We start from the raw sequence: 20,098 nt of genomic DNA, 5'->3' as shown, positions 1-20,098 counted from the left end.
AGGCCACATTCAAATAACAACAGTGCGACCTTTCCTAACCTTTTGGCCAATTGACACTATCCGCTAGCTAATTTGTTTTCTTTTTAATAGTGAAGTAGCGATGAACAATAGCTAAAAGCGGGATTTACTGAAGAGCAGAACGGGTCAAAGAAGTTAGCATAACGTTACATCGGAAGGATAAATAGATGGCGCTGTTGTCCGCGGTTAAGTAAACTAACCTAACTACTTGTTTGGACCGCTCTCCAGCACTGTGACAACAAATATCAAACGCTATCAACTGATAATTCCTTAATTGAAAAGTAAAACAAGTTGACGGGTAACGCAATGCTCCCGAAGATCCAGTTATCTGCAACAGAAGATTTGGTGAGTCATTTTTATAAAGATGAGCAAGTTTACTGAGTTTTAAATTGAATTGTGTATGGGCTAAAATTAATCTTAACTCATAATCTCACTAATTGGGAGTGTCAGTTAACACTTAGCTAACACGTGCCAGTTCAAGCCTGATGAAACAGCAGTGAGACCAGCAACGATGTATGAGGTGATTTATGTGAACCTAAATTAATAATTTAACGTTTATTGTCCTCACTAAATTTATGTTTGGCTGAATTGATCAATGCAGTGAACCAGTTAAAATGTAAATTAACTTTTATTATTACACATGTTACACAGCACACAGTGAAATGTAGCCTCTGTATTAACTCATCTGATCCCATGGTCCATTATAATGAATTTCATAAGTGATGCATTTAGAAAAACGCTAAACTATTATTTAAATCTTAAATTTGTCACCTGCTTGACATAAATACAGTTTTGTTTCATCCACACTTAATTTACAGACACCGTGTTTTAATATGAAGACATTAATCTCCTTAATGCCATTTGGTCAACATTCTCATTGTTAAATAATTCGGTGTATCACCCAGATTAATAACAGGAGCTGTTTTTAATGGCCAGTGGAGGTGACCGGCTTTCTTCTTGCTCATAACTGTTGCTAAGAGAGTCCATTTTACCTTTTTATTTTATTTTAGTGTGCTTCTTTGGCTGCATATTTTCCAAGAAAGTTGTCTTTAAAATCATAATGTGACAGGAATTTTGAGAATTTAAGCAGGGAACAAAGGAATTGTGAGATTATTTTATTTTTAGATTTTGATTAGCATATAATTTATTCATATTTTTACAAGTAGTTTCAGAAACAGTATCATAATGTAGGTCTAATGTAGGTCTAATATTTAAACCCTTGACATTGGGTTATGTTTCCAGTATTGTAATTACTTTTCTATCTCTGTATCCCAAAACTCACACTCAACTATTCTCTAGAGATGTGCCGGTATATAAGCAAACGGTATGATATCAATATTTGCCAATAGCTGATTTGGTATTTTTGTCATCTTTTCTTGCTCTGTTTCAGCTTTTTATCCCCATGTTATTTTGGACATAGTTTTTAAGTACTGCTTTATGTAACATGTTTTGTATATAAAATGCCATTTGTATTTCTTGTAGTAAATACTGAAGGACAAGTGGAGTGTGGTAAAGAGACATAACAGCTTCAACGCACAGTGTAATGTGTAATATCTGACATTGTATGAAATGTCATAATTATGTAAGACAAATACAGCTTTTAATGTCAGCGCGTCTCTTCACACAACACAAAAAGAAACACTACCTGGTTACTTAATTATAGCTACACCTCTACAGTTGTATGCGCAATCAAACACAACAAATTAAACACTTGAGAAAATGTTAATGTTTTTAGAGACACAGTCCGAGAGGTGTTACAACTAGGCTACTACTATATGTTTGTTATTGAGGTTGTGTTTAGGGATGCTGTTGAACTTGACAGATTGAAATGTGATTCTAAAATTCTGGCTAAAACATCAGAAAGACAATGCAGTCCACTTCAACACCACTGTACACTACAACCTCAATAATATAGTTAAACTCTCAAAAAGTGTTTGTAAAGATAGAATGTATGGCTGTGCAGTTATTGCTGATTTGCATAGTGAAGTAGGCATGCAGTGCGTTTTCTATCGTTGTCCAGTTAATGAGGACCATTTTTGCATTGTCGGTCAAATCAACTTCTGAGAGCAACCGATGACAGGAGATGATCAGTTAGGAGCTGTAAGCCTCGTCAGGACAGAAAACATCAGATGGTTCCACTGGGGCTCGAACCCAGGACCTTCTGCGTGTAAAGCAGACGTGATAACCGCTACACTATGGAACCTGATTATCGAAGCATGGCTTCGAGATCTGATCTTATTTCTGCGATTGATGTTAACAGTGCGTTGACATTGATTGCACCTTTGTGTGATGTTTATCTCTCTCTCTCTCTCTCTCTCTCTCTCTCTCTCTCTCTCTCTCTATCTCTCAGCTCCCTTGTTTCCTCACAGCGTTAGCTGCTGGTGTTTTGGTTCCGTTGCGAGTCGATCCGTCTCGGGACGTTTAGCTCGTGTGGCCGATCTATGAGGTACAGTAACGATGGCTAACATGCAGCGGCCAGCCCTCGCGCTGCCAGCTATGAAGTGGCTTACATGTCGTGTCTCGTGCCTGCATACGCTGCAAATGACATGACATAGGGCTATTGGACTGAGGTCAAATCAGCAGACACTCGGATCTCCGTGGTCAATCCAGCAGACACTTAAATTGTAGTGCGCCTATATGCTGAAATTCACGGTAAACGCATTCAAACGGCACAGATCGGAAGCGAGAGAAGGATTTTGCAAAGTTAACGGAAAGATTAACGTGAGACAACATCCGGTTTTCAAAATAAGTGGGAAAGATTACCGTCAGACAACATCCGGTTTCCAAAATAATCACATTCATGAGACAATTCTGATGTATCATTTCACGACAGGTTAATAGTAGACCACCTCAAGGTGTCACTCAGAGAGAACCAGGACATTCTGATGTAGCATTTCAAAATCAAAGCCCTTCAAAATCTCAGTCATGAGCTAACTTCAAATCGCATTCATGAGACAATTTGTCTAATTTCAGATGGGATTTTAGAGGAAATGGTGGATAGTTACAAAATCATTCCACAACAGGTTAATAGCAGACCACTTCAAGGTGTCACTCAGACAGATCCAGGACATTCTCAAGTAGCATTTCAAAATTAAATACCTTCAAAATCTCAGTCATGAGCTAACTTCAAATCACATTCATGAGACAATTTTTCTAATTTCAGATTAGATTAGAGGAAATGGTGCATAGTTAAAAAATCAGTCATTGTCTGGAATTATTGAGAAAATACACTTCAAATATTCACTCATTAGATATTTTCTTGGTACAGATGTATGACTTTTATTTTGAAATATCTCTTAATTGGTACAGTAAATATGTCTGATTTTCAGTATGATTGGAGTCAACGATGTCCTGAACACATATCTATCAGTCATTTTCTGGAATTATTGAGAAAATACTTTTTATAACACTTCAAATATTCAGAAATGTACCTGTTTCTTGGTACAAATGTATGATTTTACTTTGAAATATCTCCTAATTGGTACAGTAAAAATGTCAGATTTTCAGATGTTCAGATGTCAACAATGCCCTGAACACATCTGCATCATCTGTAGAGTCAGAGATGTCGTGAACACATATCCATCAGTCATTGTTTGGAATTATTGAGAAAATGCTTTTTATAGCACCTGAAATATTTAATTATTAGATGTTTTCTCAGTACAAATGTATGATGTTTACTTTGAAATATCTCTTAATTGGTACAATAAAAATGTCTGACTTTCAGTATGGGTGGAGTCAACGAAATCTTGAAGACATATACATCAGTCATTGTATGTAAATATTGACAAGAATAGTTTTATAGCACCTTCAAAATTTCAGAAATTAGCTATTTGAAGGTACAATTTCAGTTCACAGTTTGTACTTCATAAAATATCTTAATTGGTACAGTTAACATGTTTGATTTTTGTTTGGATGTGGTCAGAAATGTCCTGAACACATACATATCAGTCAGTCAGATATTAGTCATTTAATTATCTTTCCAGCAACCCTCAAATCAAAGAATAAAGACACTTCATCCACAATTTAGTTGTATTTTCCCTTTAACTCACGAGATGCAGGTAACATGTTTTATACATAATGTAAATATAATTCATTTAATCTTATTTCTACATCATGAAATTTGTATATACGCTTAGTTGACATCTTATTATGGAAACCGGATGTTGTCTCACTTAAATCTTTCCCGCTTAGTTGACATCTTATTTTGAAAGCCGGATGTTGTTTCACGTTAATCCCTCCGCTAACTTTGCAAAGTCCTTCGCTCGCTCCCAATCTGTTCCGTTTGAATGCGTTTACCGTGAATTTCAGCATATAGGTGCACTAAAATTCAAGCGTCTGCAGAGTTGACCACGGAGATCTGAGTGTCTGCTGAGTTCACTGCGGTGCTGTTGCGGCGTAAGTATTTGCGTTTGTAGTTTTACAAAGATGGCTAGGCTTATCCACCCAGCGAGGGACCAAGTGTGTGCAAAGTCAAACTTGTGATTTCTTTTCATCTTCTTTTTTTACAATCGCAGGACACTGTCTGGTGCACCTTACCATCAGTGGTTACCTTTTGTCAAAAACAAAGAGCTGTCATGAAGCTGTCCGACACATTCCAGAAATTAAACTTAAACCATATTACATAATTGTAGGCCTACATGACCCTTTAACATATTTAAAAAACAACAATCCCATGTACACTTGTACTGCACTGCAGTAACCAGAGTAGAGTGTTTTGTTTAGGTTTGATATTTCATAGCTGATGCACAGCCCACCTCAAAGGTTTAAACAGTGGCGGGCTGTCAGGCCCTGCAAGGCCTTCTCTGCTGGCCTAAACAGAATCACAAAGTTATATCTATTTTATAATTTAATATTTTTTCTTAAATACACTACATGTATTATAATTTATAAAAATATTTTCCCATTATCTTATATTCTCATTGCACAGCTACTGTCTTCCTCAGTTGCTCTGCTTCCAGTGCAGCTTGTTTTAAGTAGAGCTTTTATCCAATCAGATTTCACCTCTGTGTCTCTAGGTAAGAACAGAGGCAGAGGCCTGCAGACTCACACGTGCATCCATGTGCAGTTTAAGTGAATGGGGACGATATTGTTGATTGTCACAGTGTTCAACCAATCAGATCTTTAGTTTGACATGTTGGCCGTATTCTTTAAAGTGTCAGCGCCTGCTAGCCGGCCTATAGCTACGTCAGCATTACGTGCAGCTCAGTTTCCATGTGCAGCTCTGCCGTGAGGTGCAGAGTGTGCTGTGATTGGTCAGTGGGCGAGCACGTGACTATCGTGAAACGAAACTTAACAGCAGAGGCTTAGTCGGGTAGTGAATCACATCATGTGATGCAGCTCAGCCAATCAAATATGGGCATTCTGACTCGAGTGAGATGTACCACACACCATGACACAGGGGGCTGAGATGAGGAAAGACATTGCAGAGCAGTATGTTCAAGTTGTGAAAGTAAAATCCTAAAATGACCGTTTAAACCTTACCCAGACTAGACTAGAGTAGAATTTCATAAAGTTGATCAACAGGTGTAAGCTCCATTGTTTTAGGCCAGTTAAAATAGTTTTCTGACCTACATTTAGTGCACCAGCCACTTTGTCACCTTTTTTTAATGCAAGGTCATTAGTTCAGGCTGTAAACAGGGAAATCGCTGTAGTGGATGTATTTATAGATCTGCATCTTGAACGTCTCCTCATACAGGTTTCTGTTTGCAAACTGCAGAACTCATTACTCAGAGCGTGATTATATCAGTTGTATCTGCAAGTGTTTCTGCTGTGGTCTCTGCATCAAATGGATCTGTTACGAGTTCAAAACTGAATCTCGGAGCCTCACAGTCACAATTGTCCTGCTTATTCCTGCTCTGATGTTCAGGCTGCATGTTAGTTAGTTAGTTTACTGGTGTGGGGGTCTGAAATCAGTGATGGCCTAATCAGTCCGATAATTTTTCTTCTCCTGTGTCTCTTAAAATCCTCCTTCAGCTTTGTCCTTCCATTTTTAGCCATTTTGACTGTATCTCTCCGGCTTCCTTATAGTGAGGGAAGGGCAGTAAGGCTGCCTTGGTAAAACGTGGGGATGACAGTTGCATCTGTTGAGCATGTGGGGTACAATAGCACGCCTTGAGAGACAGCCAGAGCTTGTATTCTCCCTGATCCCGGCTCAAACACCCCAGGGCAGAATTAATAGACGAGGCAGATTCATATGTAGAGGATCAAAATTCAATCCTGTGCTCGATCTACTCCATAAACTCTGACTGACGACATGTACAATACATACAACTTGTGACTGTGATACTAAGCAGTAATGATTTTTAGCTGTTGTCCTATATCGTATTTGGAATTCAAAATAAACATTTACTGTTAAATATTATGATCCAAGCTAACGTAAAATATCCACGTAGAGCTGCATCTTACAAAGTTAGTTTAGATTCAGTGTTTCTCAGCAAAATTGTATCCTTGGGGTCATTTATTACAAACGTTTGTAATGCTGATTTTAAAAAAGAAATAACAATAATTTAAATTGTGCATTATGTACGTCCATATTTGCGTGTCGTCTTCTTCTTGTTGTCTTTGCCGGCTCCTTGGTAAGTTTGTTTGCACATTACGTTCCCCGGTTGTCAATCAGTGGGGGGAAAAAACAGGATGTCAACGGTTCTCTTTGACCTCTTGCGCCACAAAACTTGCACTCATGCATGTGCGTCCTCGTGCACATGCATATGCACAATACAATCAAAACATGACCCACTCTGGAAAGAAATGTCTCCATAGTGCTACTAGTGGTAGAAAACTCCACAGGGTACCTTTAATACCCCATTCAGACCGATGCAGAGTCGTGATTCAAGCCCGCAAGAGGGGTCGATCTGTACGGGTCAACCCACGTCAGCCTGCCTTGTTTGGTGCAGACCAGTGCACTCTGTCAGTGGGACAGAATTTGTGTCACGGTGGGACACTTGTGTGCGGTGGGTTCCCAGTTTAACAGGGTACACCACTTGCTGTTACACGCCAGGTGGCCATCTTGATGGCCCTCTTCTTGCACACACTCGTGATTCCAATAACGCCGTAGACCCTGCAGAGAGGCTTGCCTGCAGGGACTATCTCAGTCGACACAGAAAAGTACATGCCATCTCCTATCAGTAGCATCCGCAGCCTCCGCTCCTGAGTGTCTATTACTGGTCCCGTCTGTGTGCTCTTACTACGAAGCAACTTAAGAATGATAACCAGCCTTTCAGTTTACTAGAATTACACAAAAGCATTTCATCAATCAACCCTAGTTTTTAATTTTATGTGCTAGTGTTTTCAAATACCCAACTGTGACACTTCAGAACCCACCTCCAATAGAACGGCGGTGAATGCAGTTTTGTTTGTGCTGCTGAAAGAGTTTGAAAATGATTTGTAAAACTCAGCTGCAGTGCCCCAGTTACTCAGGATAATCCACAGACCTCACTGTCAACAGCTTCCACATGGTCTGTTTCTTCAGTATGCCCAATGAAACGTGCTCACAGGTCTGCAGATTATCCAGAGTAACAGCGGTGTTGTTTCTAGAAAGAGACGTCGCTTTTGAGTTTTTAAATGTATAAATTAAATGTGCTTCCTTGTATCGGGATGGCAGACGCAAACATGTCAAAAGCTGGGCACATAACATCCAAACTATCTGCATGGCAACAAGGGGTGAATGAACACATGTTGTGTTGCGTTTTGGGTTAAATTACCACAAGTTCAGCGACAGTGATGGTGTGTGGAAAAATGACGGCTTGTAGGTCAACCTGCAGAATCCTTGCACTCTCCTCAATGGGTGGTGGCTGTTAACTCCGCTTTAATGAAAGCAATGCCCATTTATGGCAAAGGACGCTGTCCTAAAGGATGTGCTGTATCTGGTTGTCTGCAGACGTCTTCAGCTTGCTGCGGTGCCTCTGACAGCGGTGCTTCGTCAGAACCTTTAGGGAACATCTCAGGTACTTCTCCAGTATAGTCTCTTGAGGCGCAATGAGCGGTGCTTAACCTGAACAGTGCAGAAGAGCTTCAACAGGCTAAAGAGAGAAAGTTCACTGTGTCAAAAACTTGTTGCACTGGGACATGGCAAGCTCCAACTGGGCCTTTGACTCACTAACAGCGGCCTTGATTTATTCACTGACTCAGTATCTCCGAGTATCTCCGTAAGAGATCTGTGTGTAATTACTGCAACATTATTAGACAAAGAAATACAAGAAAACTTGATTCTGCCAGCGATTATTAGACTTGTTTGTGTTCTGGTGTTTTGTTCAACTTCTATATTTGTAGCTTACTTCTGGAACATCTGATTTGTCCCGTTCAGGTCGTCTGTGTCATGTTGCCAAGAGAACAAGCTGTTTCTGATCTGTTTACCGTACATTCTATGAATCACCAATGACATAACAACACAACATAGACGGATTATTAGACAATTGTCCCCCCTGGATACAAACACCTTAAAGCCCTCTGCCCCCCCACCTCAGAAAACTGCGCTTGCACTTTCATTCACACAGGAAATGAAGAGAGGCTGTCTGACATATGTCCAGCTTCCTGCCACAGCAAATCCACACCAACAACCCTCTGCAAAAATACTATACTAAATATACACAACACCACAAAATGTGTGAATGCGCTATAGATTAGATCTTGATGAGCAGGTGGCACCTAGCCTCTGCCATCATGTATATGATGACATGTAGTGTTGAAGCGCTCTGACCAGAAAGGCACGATATCATTTCTGAAGCCCAATCGATACAGGAGTTTTGAGGCCGATATTGATATTTGAGAGTTTAAAAAAAATCGTATAATGGTTTATCGGCCAATGCACAACATGAATAATCATTTCTGATATGATTCCTTTAAAAAATGTTTATTTATTTGCGACAATGTAAGTGGTAGCGCATTTAAAATGTGTCACTATACTCTGATGGAGAAATTATAGAACGGTGACGCTGTTTAAAAACATAACTTTGGCTTTCTTGTACTTCAATTTAATTTATCGGCTGATATATATAGACGCCTATACTGATAGATCTGCAATGAGCTAATATCAGCAGATGTAGACTATTGATATCACACGTATGTAAACTGCTTGACCAGTTACAACGTATAGGTGGAGTGTTGTCTATTTCTGATGGTATGGATAGATACTCAATATTGAAAGACACGGATCAGTATCAGCAACAAAGAACATGTCCAGACATACCTATAGTTTGCTCTTTCACTTTCCAACAATAAATGTTGGTAACAGTCACTTCAGACAGATGCTCCGTCTTTGTTGGGCCCTCTGACATGTTGGCCTCCTGAATCTGTGCCAGGCAGGTCCATTCAGTAATCCAGCCATGGTAATAAAATACCAAACATCGAGGTAACTGTTGCCTAAGTTTGGCTTTAATATTCCAGTGGGTGTACCTTCTGATTGTTGGACATTTTGATTTTAAACACGTATATTATCTTCTTTTTTTTTTTAACAAATATGGCCCCATTTGAATTTAAATTTGAGTTGTTGTGCCATGATAAACTCGTGCTTTGTTTCCATGATAATGTTGATGACAGACCATCAATATATTGTTAAAGTGGTGTCTCCCTCAGTGTAATTGGACTTGAAGACATTATTCTTTTCTTCTTCTTTTTTTTAATCCTCCAAGCAGAATATCTGAATCTTTGTTGAACCTTTTGTGGATAAAAAAAACTCTGCCCTATAAGGACTATTTATCCGACTCCAGCGAAGAACCCTACAATTAAAGATTCAGACCCACCGAGCAGTCTGTTTGTTATTCACCTGTAGGGCTTTACCCGGCGCTAGGACCCAGGGTGCGCGATTTTCATCTCCAGCTGCTGCAGACCGAAAACTGGCAATAAGGGAAGATCGCGAGGACAAACCAAAATTGCATACTGTATTCATTCTACTTCAAAAATCACATCCCTGGCCCCAACACGGAAGCCTCTGTGCGGACAACAATCGCTTGTTGCGCTGTGTGCAGGCTTTGTGGCTGCGGACAGCTCGGAGCGCAAGGTAAGACGGTGCAATACCATGCGATTACTAATAACAAAGGCGTTACGGGCGAGCAGGGGGCATTAAAGGGGGCATTGCACAACGCTGTTTGAGGGCGAGTCAAACTCTGCCAAACTTTGACCTGGATCGGTGTATTTTCTCCTAGTTGTTCGGTGTCTTGAGGGAGCCACGCTAGTTGCGGCGATGTCTCGCTGTTATCCCACGGCATTATGTAGGATCGTGTCACATGCAGCCTACGGACAGCCAAGTTGTGTGTGTCGAGATGACATACTTGAGTCCGCTGTGGCGGCTGTGCATGCAGTCGGCTGTCCAAACGCCGACACGGTGACTAAAAAAGGCAACATGAAGTGATGCATTTTCAATTCCAGATATATTTACCGTCATGTGGACGGCGCATCGGGCCATCCATTAACCTGGTAAACAGGAACATCACCCGCCACTGTTTCTGCGATCGGCTCCCATGCTCTCCTTCGTATATTGTAGAATAATTCATCACTTGTACCCAAGATGGAAGAATAACACGCTTGATGTTTTATTTTTTTTTTACTTGGCGTTCGCTCCTGTCCGCCTTCCCAGCCTCGACATCCAATACTGACCAGGTGAACCACGAACTTACACGGGACATCCTCGTCGCTGTAAACCATGGCGGCCTAAATAGGGTCGATAATCTCCAATATGACTCACAGACAGATGAGCGTGTATGCCCCCCCTTTTGAAGACGACAATCTTCACACACACACACACACAAAAAAAAAAAATCAGGCCCTCGAAATAAACAACGTGCCTCCATCTGTGCTATCGCAGTTGTCATAGTGCATGTGCGGAATACCAGATCCCTGCTCGAGGGATTTTTAATGGCATGCATAACAAGTTTTTTTTGTTGTTTTGTTTTTTAACCCCCCCCCTACAGCTTCAGGCATCCGATGTGGACCATGTGAACCATGTGAACCAAACTCGTCTATAATTGGTGAAGCCCCGAGCAGCCGGTCACTACCGGGATAGCTCGCGCGGTCGTTGAGGTCTCCGGGTTACCCCGGCTCAGACACAATGCGATGTGTCAGCTGCCGACTTTGAAATACTCCTGCTTTATGTAGACACGGTCGTCCGAAGCGGTCTCCTTCTTTCTTTCTTTCTTTCTTTTTTTTTTTTTTTTTTACCGATCGGCGTTTTGGCTTTCCCTATTTCCCATTTTGGCCATCTGTCAACGATTTGGCTGCTTTGCACGCAGCCATTACTGAGCGAATGGCGAAGGGCACGTTAGAAGCTCTCTCTCTCACACACTCACACACACACACACACACACACACACACCCCGATCCAGTCCGCGACAGGAGAGGCAGCTGAAGTAGTTTCGGCTCGGAGCCTGTACCGCTCTTTCGGCGGGTGGACAGGATCGTTGCCCTGCTCACCGCTGTGGTGCTCCGGAACGACACCGATCGTGCGTTGGTATAGTAAACAAACTCTGTGGGGTCAGCCTCGCTGTGTGTGTGTGTGTGTGTGTGTGTGTGTGTGTGTGTGTGTGTGTGTGTGCACGGTTATTTCCTCACCGCTGCAAGTGTTGAGAAAAGTAGGAAATGTGTTGGCCTCCAGGAGTGCATACCCTCGTAAACAGCAGGCCTACACTGCTCTCAGGACTCAGGTAAGACAAGTGGCCTGATTACAGCAGGGTAACCTGTAGGCCTGCGTGCCCAAATGTGATCATGGCATTTAGGAGGGCTAAATATTCTGTGGTTGTTATCTTTGTGGGAGAATCAAGTGTAAATCCCCAAACAGACTGATTTGAAACTTTATGGTCGCCTGTGTGTGAGTGGAAGTTGCAGATGTGTTGTCATTCACCTCATTACTGTGAATATGAGCTTGGGTCCTCATAGATTCTTCTGGTCTTTGTTTTACATCGTTTAAGTCATAGAAGGAAAAGCTGACCCGGTGTGTTGAACCGTTCACTTGTTCAAAGGGTGAATATAGAAACAGTTTTAGGTCAAAGTAGATTTTATTCAATTACAAATCATGTAATGATGTACATATGATATTACAAAGAGAGGTTTCATTGTATCACATTACCCTCAGAGCGGCTTCATCTTCCTGGCTTGTATTTATCTGTCTTAGACAATAAGCATGTTTGGATTGTTTCAGTTGGCCTTCACGTTTGATTGTCTTTATGAACTGGCACCGCATGTCGTGATCTTTGGTTAAGTCAGAACTAAGGACTAAAATGATCCAAAGCTCAAAGCCCATCAGTAGGAACGTGTGTGTGTGTGTGTGTGTGTGTGTGTGTGTGTGTGTGTGTGTGTGTGTGTGTGTGTGTGTGTGTGTGTGTGTGTGTGTGTGTGTGTGTGTGTGTGTGTGTGTGTGTGTGTGTGTGTGTGTGTGTGTGTGTGTGTGTGTGAGAGAATCTCCAGTTAAAACCTGACCTGGTGAGAACAGGAAATGTGATTTCGAAACACTGCACTGCAAGACGTGAATGACAGTGAACTGATGATGCACCAACGAAATGTCTCCACAACGTCAAAACCCAGGCCTGGACAAACCAGGAGAATCATGAAAAGTCATGCGGTTCAGCTGTGATGTGTCAGCCCACGTTACTGTCAATCATCATGAATCCAAGGGGGTGAAGTTTTCTTTTTAGTTATGTTGGATTGTTGTTTTTTTGTTATTGTCAATGAAAGATAGCAATGATTTGGAGGTAAATATGAGAATCATAATATTGGGTCAACGGATTGCTAATATGGGTGGTCTGGCAAACAAATGTGGAAATGGTTCCACCGCTCACATCGTACACGTCAGTAGAGGAAAGACACAAGTGAGATTTTATAAAAACAGCCGATCGGGTGTTCACTCAGATCCAAGGCATCTACACCCGAGAGCTGAACTTACTGAAACAAGTCTCACATAGTTCTGGCTTTTGAAATCCCATTTAGAAATGAGTAGAGGGGGCATTAGTGTGCTGCATCAGTCTGCAGCTTACAGCATGCAACTGGAGAGCCTCCAGCAACCGGAGTCTTGCTTCCTCGTGTTAATTCCACTGCAACAGACCCAAACCTCTCCCACTCTCTTTTTTTTTTGTGTGTGTGTGTATTTTGGCAATTCCGTTTAGCAACCATCACCCGCTGCTGTGACTCTGTTAATTGACTTGACTGCCACTGACACGCACACACCCGCGTAGTAATACTCAGAGCCTCCATTTGGTCACACGAAATACAGTTTATTACTTCGTTACCCCGATAAGCCCTCTTCAGTTTAGCGCACCGTTACACTCTTTGGTCGCGATCCCCCCCCCCCCCATATTCCCCTTGAGCGGCAGAAAGCTCGCGTTGCATGTCGGTACCTGCAGTCCTTACCCCTCCCAGCCTCTCCAACGTCTAATCCTGGGCGTGGATAGCCGAGCACTACATCTCCCATGCTGTCACCGAGCACCCTTCTGCCCCACTCTCTCCTCTCTCTCTCCAACCAGACTGGAGATACGGAACGGACTGTCTTAACCCCCCCCCTCTACCCTCCCCTCCTCCTCGCTCCCTCCCTCCCTCCCTCCCCCCCTCCTCTCGGACTTTTAGAACCGAAAACCGTCGAGATTAGTGAGCAGCCACGGACGGCGGAGGCGAAAGGCTGGACCCGGCCGTATCCGAGTCGTGCCTATGCGCCCGTTCACATGCCATCTGGACGAGCGGGTTCGTAACTGTTTTTGTGTCACTAGACATCTTTTTTTATCTCCTCGCCCGCTGCTTAGCTCGGGAATTATTCAATATTTCTGCGGAGAGAGAGAGAGAGAGAGAGAGAGAGAGAGAGAGAGAGAGAGAGAGAGAGAGAGAGAGAGAGAGAGAGAGAGAGAGAGAGAGAGAGAGAGAGAGAGAGAGAGAGAGAGAGAGAGAGAGAGAGAGAGAGTCTGTAAACGGGGGACCGGGAGCGGAGAGGCTCGGTGAAATGCCTTTCAAACGCCGAAGTGTCCACCAGAGAGGGCCGACGGGAGAGAGGCTGGAGCACTTCTCATTAGGTCGGCTCGGGATAAATAACAGTAGCCCGCCTCTCAGCACGCAGACCGACGGGAGTAGCGCGAGGGCTTCGCGGAGACTCCGCTGCGCATGGAGCCGTAGAGGCTTCCCGTGGTGGTCCGTGGAGTTAAATATATTGCCCCCCCCCCCCCCCCCCCCCCACCTCTCCTTTTTTTCGGTGGCCACTCCAGCAGCTCAATTGTGTGCAATAAGTTGTGTCACCCACCCAGTTGTTGTCCAGCTGGCTACTTTGTTTTTGCGAGAAAGAGTCAGCGCAGCCTGCTTCTCTTGTGTTATCAGCGCGTGAGATTGATTATTTGTTTGTTAAAAAACGAAAACACGTCCACTGGCAGACAGTGTTACTTTGTCGGGTGCTCGAGTGAGTTTTGTTTTGTCGGGCTCTCCCCTTCGCATTGATGTTGTTGACTTACCTTATCAGGCGGAGATGTGACACATTGCCACATTGTGTTTCTCCGACGCAGCCACTCGATGTTGGTTTTAAATGTAGCTCCTGTCACTCCGCGTGCCCCCCAAAACAACCGTCCTTCTATCCGCGTTGTCCACGTCATTTCAGGTGATGTTAACAGAGGGGAGACGGGCTCCCTCGTGCAGCCCGTGACCATGTTTAGTGTGTCGATGGACCGAGATCACCTGAGAGCCTTTCTCTCATCATGGAGACTGTTCTCCATCTCCGGCCGACGGAGCAGCGAACCCGGAGCTCTCCAGAGTTTTTCCGTGCTGATATTAACAACAGAGGAAAAAAAACAAATTGTTTTCAGAGTGTCCTCCACACAACGTGCATTGTGCACTTTGTTTCCCCCACACATGTCTATTGTGCCGAACAGTGGACTGACCGGTCTGAAGTGGGGCTACAACAACAACACAAAATAATCTGCTTCCGTCGAGGCTGTTTTTCCTCAAAATGTAACGTCAGACTCTACTTTGTTTTGTCTGAGCGGTGTTGCCGACGGCGTGTGTGCCGGACTGCTGCATACATTGAGTGGCCTACATCGGAGCTGATGAATGCAAATGTTGTGTCGGAGGAGACCGCGTATGATCGCGGCACAAAGACAAACTAGCTGTAAGCAACTGTTGTGCGGTAATGAATGCAGATCCTCCTTTACACTGAGCGGCATCTGCATCGCTGGAGCCCCCTTTTTCAGTCCGTGCTCGCAGATTCCCGCAGAGATCGGTGTGTCAGTCATTATGTGCATCATAGTCGTTATATTTCACTGGCTCCAGGGGGAAACATTTTCCATCCCCCCCAAAAAAAAAAGCTTTGACAAAGATTTTTTTTTGTGTGCCTCTAGTACCTTTCATGTAGTCGTCTCATTTACTTGCAGATGCTCTCGCCTGCGCTCACCTCCACCTACACAGCCTACCAGCGGCTGTGTGTGTGTGTGTGTCGTATATGAGGGTATTTCAAATGATAGCAGGATAGAACTGTTTGATTATTATTCATAATTGTGTGCATGGTTCGTATTGTTTTGTGAGGGAAGGTATGAATTGTGTTGTCAAAATGTCCTCCTTTTTTGTGAGTTTCTCAACGGAGGAGCAATGGGTGGAATTTCATGTCTAATTTTAGATCACACTGCTTGAACCCCACATTGACTGCTTTCAACTTAGGTGGGCTGCTTTATTGTAATCATAAATAATTACCTGTCCAGTGATAGTTGAGAAACTAAACTTTTGCTCTCTTCCCGTCATCCACATTTTCTCCGCTCTCCAATAAGAGATCATTTGAGTTACAGCTGATTACCTCATGGATGGATTACTGAGTGGGCCTACCAGGGGCCCCAGGGGTCATAGGCCATAAGCCACACGCCCTGTTTTTGACTGTTATAAACATTTTTCATGTAAGTCATAGGACTCAGTCAAAACTGGGGATGTTAACTTGTTTCTATCCTGATCCTTTAATGTTAAGTATTTGCTGATACAGACCCTCTCTTGTATTTAATACCAGCCGCCGTGACAGCGACACTATTATTGTTTTCACCTTGTGAGTCTGTGTGTGTGTCATCACTGCAAAATGTGGTCCTGGAGTTGGCTTAACTGGAGCAGGAACTACCACAGAAGCGGTTCTGAGTGGTTTGCCAAGTGTTTAGAGTTCTGTCTGTGTATCTGTGGACAGATGTTGTAGCCGCCATAGCATTATAAGCTTTAAAGATACAGTCACGAAAGTTTACAGGTGTGTAGTTGCGATCAAAATGGATGCTGGTTCATAGGTGGGTGTGGTCCAAGGGTGCCAGAAGTAAGGGGGGTAACAAGTGTGGAATGGGCCATTGGCCCCTCCAGTTTACGCTCCCAATTTGGCATCGCAAAACTTAAGAAGTGTATGTTAAGATTTCAAAGATGGGTGTGTTCAGAGGGTGCAAGACGTAGGGGGTAGGAAGTGAGGAAGGGTCCATTGCCGGCTAGTGTGATCCCATCGCAAGATGGTCTCTAGATTTTACAGTATTGTTTTTAATCCTAAAACAGCTGCACACTGCATACCAAGGTATTTACCGTATTTAAAATAAGCAATTTAGATGTTTGACAGCAGAACATCCCTGCTTGAAGAAATAGAACATGCATCACAGATTTAATATCTTGTATCGTATGGTATTTGTTATGATTCGTGTGTGTGTGTCAGTGTGGATCTGTTGTAGCAGGAGGGTTTGAAGTGGATTTAGGAAGCCTCTCTTCATCACTTTCGAGTAAAGTTTAACCAGGAAATAAAGCGGCGATTGTCTGCGAACAATGCGAAGGGGCGATGTGGTATTTGGGAATGGCGGCCTTTTATTTGTCTCCGTAGGGGACCCGTTGGTTCATAATCTGTCCGTATTGCAATACATCAGGTCTCATTTCATTCACTGACTATCCTATTTTCAGTTAAGATAAATCCCTCTCCAGATTGATCACACTGACAAATTGTTAGTATTCCCCGCAAGCAAGCAAATAAAATCAAAGGGAACAAATACATTCTTCAATCCACCACACTTCTCTCAGCTACCCTAAGTTGTCTCTCTGCTCTGAGGAAATTGTAACATATCTGGCCTTCAAGCCTGTCTCAAAGAAAGGAACTTTTCAATTTCCCAATGTTGGTAACTCTGAATCGTTTACTGTTGCATTGAGTAAGTCTTATTCCTTCATGAAGAATTGAATGGAAGTCTCCTTTGTGATTGAAACCAGAACAGCAGCAACAGTCCTTTTTTTTCATGTTCTTTTTCTTGTGTTCTGCAGCATATCGCTGTATTTCAAGGAAAACTCTCACCCGACTGACTCAGCTACCCCTGAGGCATGTTGTGTTGAAGAAACACCTATGCAGGTAATTGTTTTTATTTTCATTACAGTTCAATTTCTAGATTAGAGCATCCTTTTTCCTTTATCCAATTAACATCGGCCTCGTGATCTTCTCTTATTACTCAGGTGGATCCTACACTAATGAATGTAGGGGATGGAGGCACGGTGAGCAGAGAGATCAGTGCTCCAAATAAAGCGTCTGCTAGTATGGTGGGAAACCCCCCCCAGACGCTACCCTCTGAGTTTAGAGGAGATGTTACCCTCAGTCAGCAAAACAAGACCACACCAACAACAGACTGTAAGACAGCGAAAGCCTGCCTGGACACTAGCAATTACAACCACAGCCCTGAGCTGTCTCCACCTCAACAGCCCAACAATGCACCGACGTCCGGCTCAGCCCTCACCGGCTCAGAGAAGAGAGCAGACAAAAGGGCAGAGGCCCCTAAACTCAAGGCGGATGGTGCCGGGCTCCTCCCCACTCCCCAGTGGTCAAGTGGTGTGAAAGTCAGCCGTGAGGACTCACTCAGCCCCTGTCACAGCACTGTGACATCCAGTAAGAAATCGCTCCCGCAAACACAATCTGTGCAAAGTGTACCACCTGGGTTTCAGTGCCCCACCATGTTTAAACCAGCCCAGCCCGTCACCTTCCTTCCTTCCACAAATTTTCCCTCTCCACTTTGTAAAATCACTCTTCCACCAGCACTGGGTCAGATCGCGGCACTGAGAGAAGCCACAGCCAGTCAGTTTCAGAAAGAACTCCAGCCTCAAAGCTCAGGTGTCGGAGGGACACCTCTCATGCGGACCTATCCCTATCCGTTCTCGGTGGGCAGGACTCCAGCTGCAGAGAAAAAAGCCGGCGCATCGTCGTCGAAACTTAAATCGAACCATTCATCTAATAAGAATTCTAAATCTGTGGGAGAGCATATATCTTTAGCCTCAGTGGTGGCCTCACCAGCTATTGCCCTACCATTGCAGCACCCTTCATTAACTCCTGCAGCACCCACCCGCTACACGCTGTCTCCCACTGCTGCCATTTGCTGTGGCTCTGCACTGGCCAGCATCACCTCTCAGAGCAGACTGCTGAACCATGTGGAGAAAAGCAACAGCCTAGACAAGACAACCACGAGCTCTCTTAAAGCGACACCTCCCTCTGCTTCAGATGACCACACAGCTTGTTCGGTTGAACCAAGAGATGTACCCCTGGATTTATCTGCTAAATCGAAACGTCCAAAATGCATAAATGACCCTCCAGTTGCGATGAGCGAGCCTCACAATAACGAGTCAAATCAGAGAGATTTTCTAAACTCAAAGAGGGCTCATTCTACAACGTATAGCTCAGCTGTGCAATATCCTATCCTACCCAACACCCACAGAAATGGATCCCATCAAAAGCAATTAAATAGGCCTCAGAATCACCAGGCCCAAGACCCCAAACCAACCTGGGGTAAGGGATCTTCTCAAGACTCCGTAAAGAACATCCCTGGAACATATGTTGGTGTGGCCAGCCCGATACTGGCTTCTACTCTACGGGGCAAAGACGGAAAAGGGACTTTTGCCGATGAATGTCAGAGTTTTGCAAAGCAGGAGTTTATATCTATAATTGACCAAGGAGAGCATCTGGCATCAGGAGGAAAGAAGCCATCCTGTACGATGCAGGGCAACCAACATGCTCACAGTGTCAAGCACGTTAAAAACACCAGCATAGCCATAACTAAGAACTGTCCCTCTAAAGGAGCCCTGACTACCACCCTGTCGAGCGCCGCCAGCGCTCAGACTCATCAGAAATCTCGAGCCGGCAAAACCGCGGCGCCATACTCCACTGCCGTTGTCAGCCCAGCTTGGCAGCAGCCACCCAATATGCCGCACCAAGCCTCGTCTGTTCAGAGAAAAATCACACAAGGGTCTCCGAAGACGAAGGGTGGCACGGCTACAGAGGGATCTAAGGCTCAGAGTGGCCATCGCAGCCCGTCCAACCCCGAGGATGATAAGTGGGAGAGGATGAAGTCTCCCCTGTCGAACCTCGCGTCCATCGTAAAGCAGCAAGCTCTCGACACAACAGCACAGACGGCCGAGGGCAACACTCAAGCTTCACCTGTTGCATCAAGAAAAGCTGATGGTCTGAATCCACTCTCTGGGAGCCAAGACACCCAGCCCAAACAAACTGCTGCGTTTGAATACCCAGCATACTGGTCTGTGGAAAAATGGGCTGGTTTGCCATCTCAAGGAGATTCAACTCCAGCTAAGAAGAAGCACGAGAAGGCAAACGCCACCGAGCCTCTGGAGAATAATACGGAGTTAAACGCCAGCCAGGGAGAACACGTGGGACTGCCGGCGAAGCAAGGCTTCTCAAGGCCTGCTGGCCATCTCTTTGGCAATGCATCAACCAATGGGAACAGGCTGGAGAGCAAACTAGCCCAGGTGTTAGAGGGGGAGATGTTGAAGAAAGACATTGGGGCGTCGGACGGTCCTCCCAGTGAAAAATTGGACAGCGTGGTAGCATCTATTCTGACAGGCCAGTGTGCAATGGGAGGCGACAAGTTCGAGAAGAAAACAAACGGAACCAAAGAGGAGTTGCCAACCAAAGCAAAAGCTGCCGCCGTCAAACAAAAGAAAACCAGTCCTAAGAAGCCAGCGAAGGAGAAGTCGCCACCGGACTCATCCAAGAAGGCCGCAGGAAAGAAAAAGCAAGACATAGAAAAAACTCCAACCAAAGTGTCTTGTCAAAAGAAGGTAGATTACCTCTATGTGTAAAATATCTTTGTTCTTTTCTTATTATCTTGCCATGGTTGAATTTTAGGGAAATATTTTGGGCAGCGAT

The 20,098-nt window shown here is 44.0% G+C and overlaps 1 protein-coding gene and 1 non-coding gene across 6 annotated transcripts in view; one reads left to right on the top strand and one right to left on the bottom strand.

The window, feature by feature from the left end:
• Positions 1-20,098, top strand: part of bcorl1 (BCL6 corepressor-like 1) — a 29,817-nt gene continuing 9,719 nt past the window's right edge. For 3 of the 5 annotated variants that reach the window (XR_012957370.1, XM_076103506.1, XM_076103505.1), the window contains exons 1-4: positions 1-363; positions 2,369-2,464; positions 17,221-17,305; positions 17,407-20,010. Coding sequence is in view for 4 of the 5 variants with exons in the window: in XM_076103506.1 (XP_075959621.1) it covers positions 2,460-2,464; positions 17,221-17,305; positions 17,407-20,010 (2,694 nt within the window). In the remaining variant the exon portion in view is untranslated. Of the gene's footprint in view, positions 364-2,368; positions 2,465-13,574; positions 13,678-17,220; positions 17,306-17,406; positions 20,011-20,098 lie in introns of those variants that run through there. The other 2 variants (XM_076103508.1, XM_076103507.1) reach the window with 2 other exon arrangements.
• Positions 2,149-2,221, bottom strand: trnav-uac (transfer RNA valine (anticodon UAC)). The gene has a single exon. It is a non-coding gene; the product is annotated as a tRNA-Val (tRNA).

This window comes from Anarhichas minor, unplaced genomic scaffold, assembly GCF_050575085.1.
Source record: "Anarhichas minor isolate MPS153535 unplaced genomic scaffold, ASM5057508v1 ptg000028l, whole genome shotgun sequence".
NCBI lineage: Eukaryota > Metazoa > Chordata > Actinopteri > Perciformes > Anarhichadidae > Anarhichas > Anarhichas minor.
The sequence above is the reverse complement of the archived record's forward strand: the minus strand, read 5'-3'. Positions and strand labels throughout refer to the sequence as shown.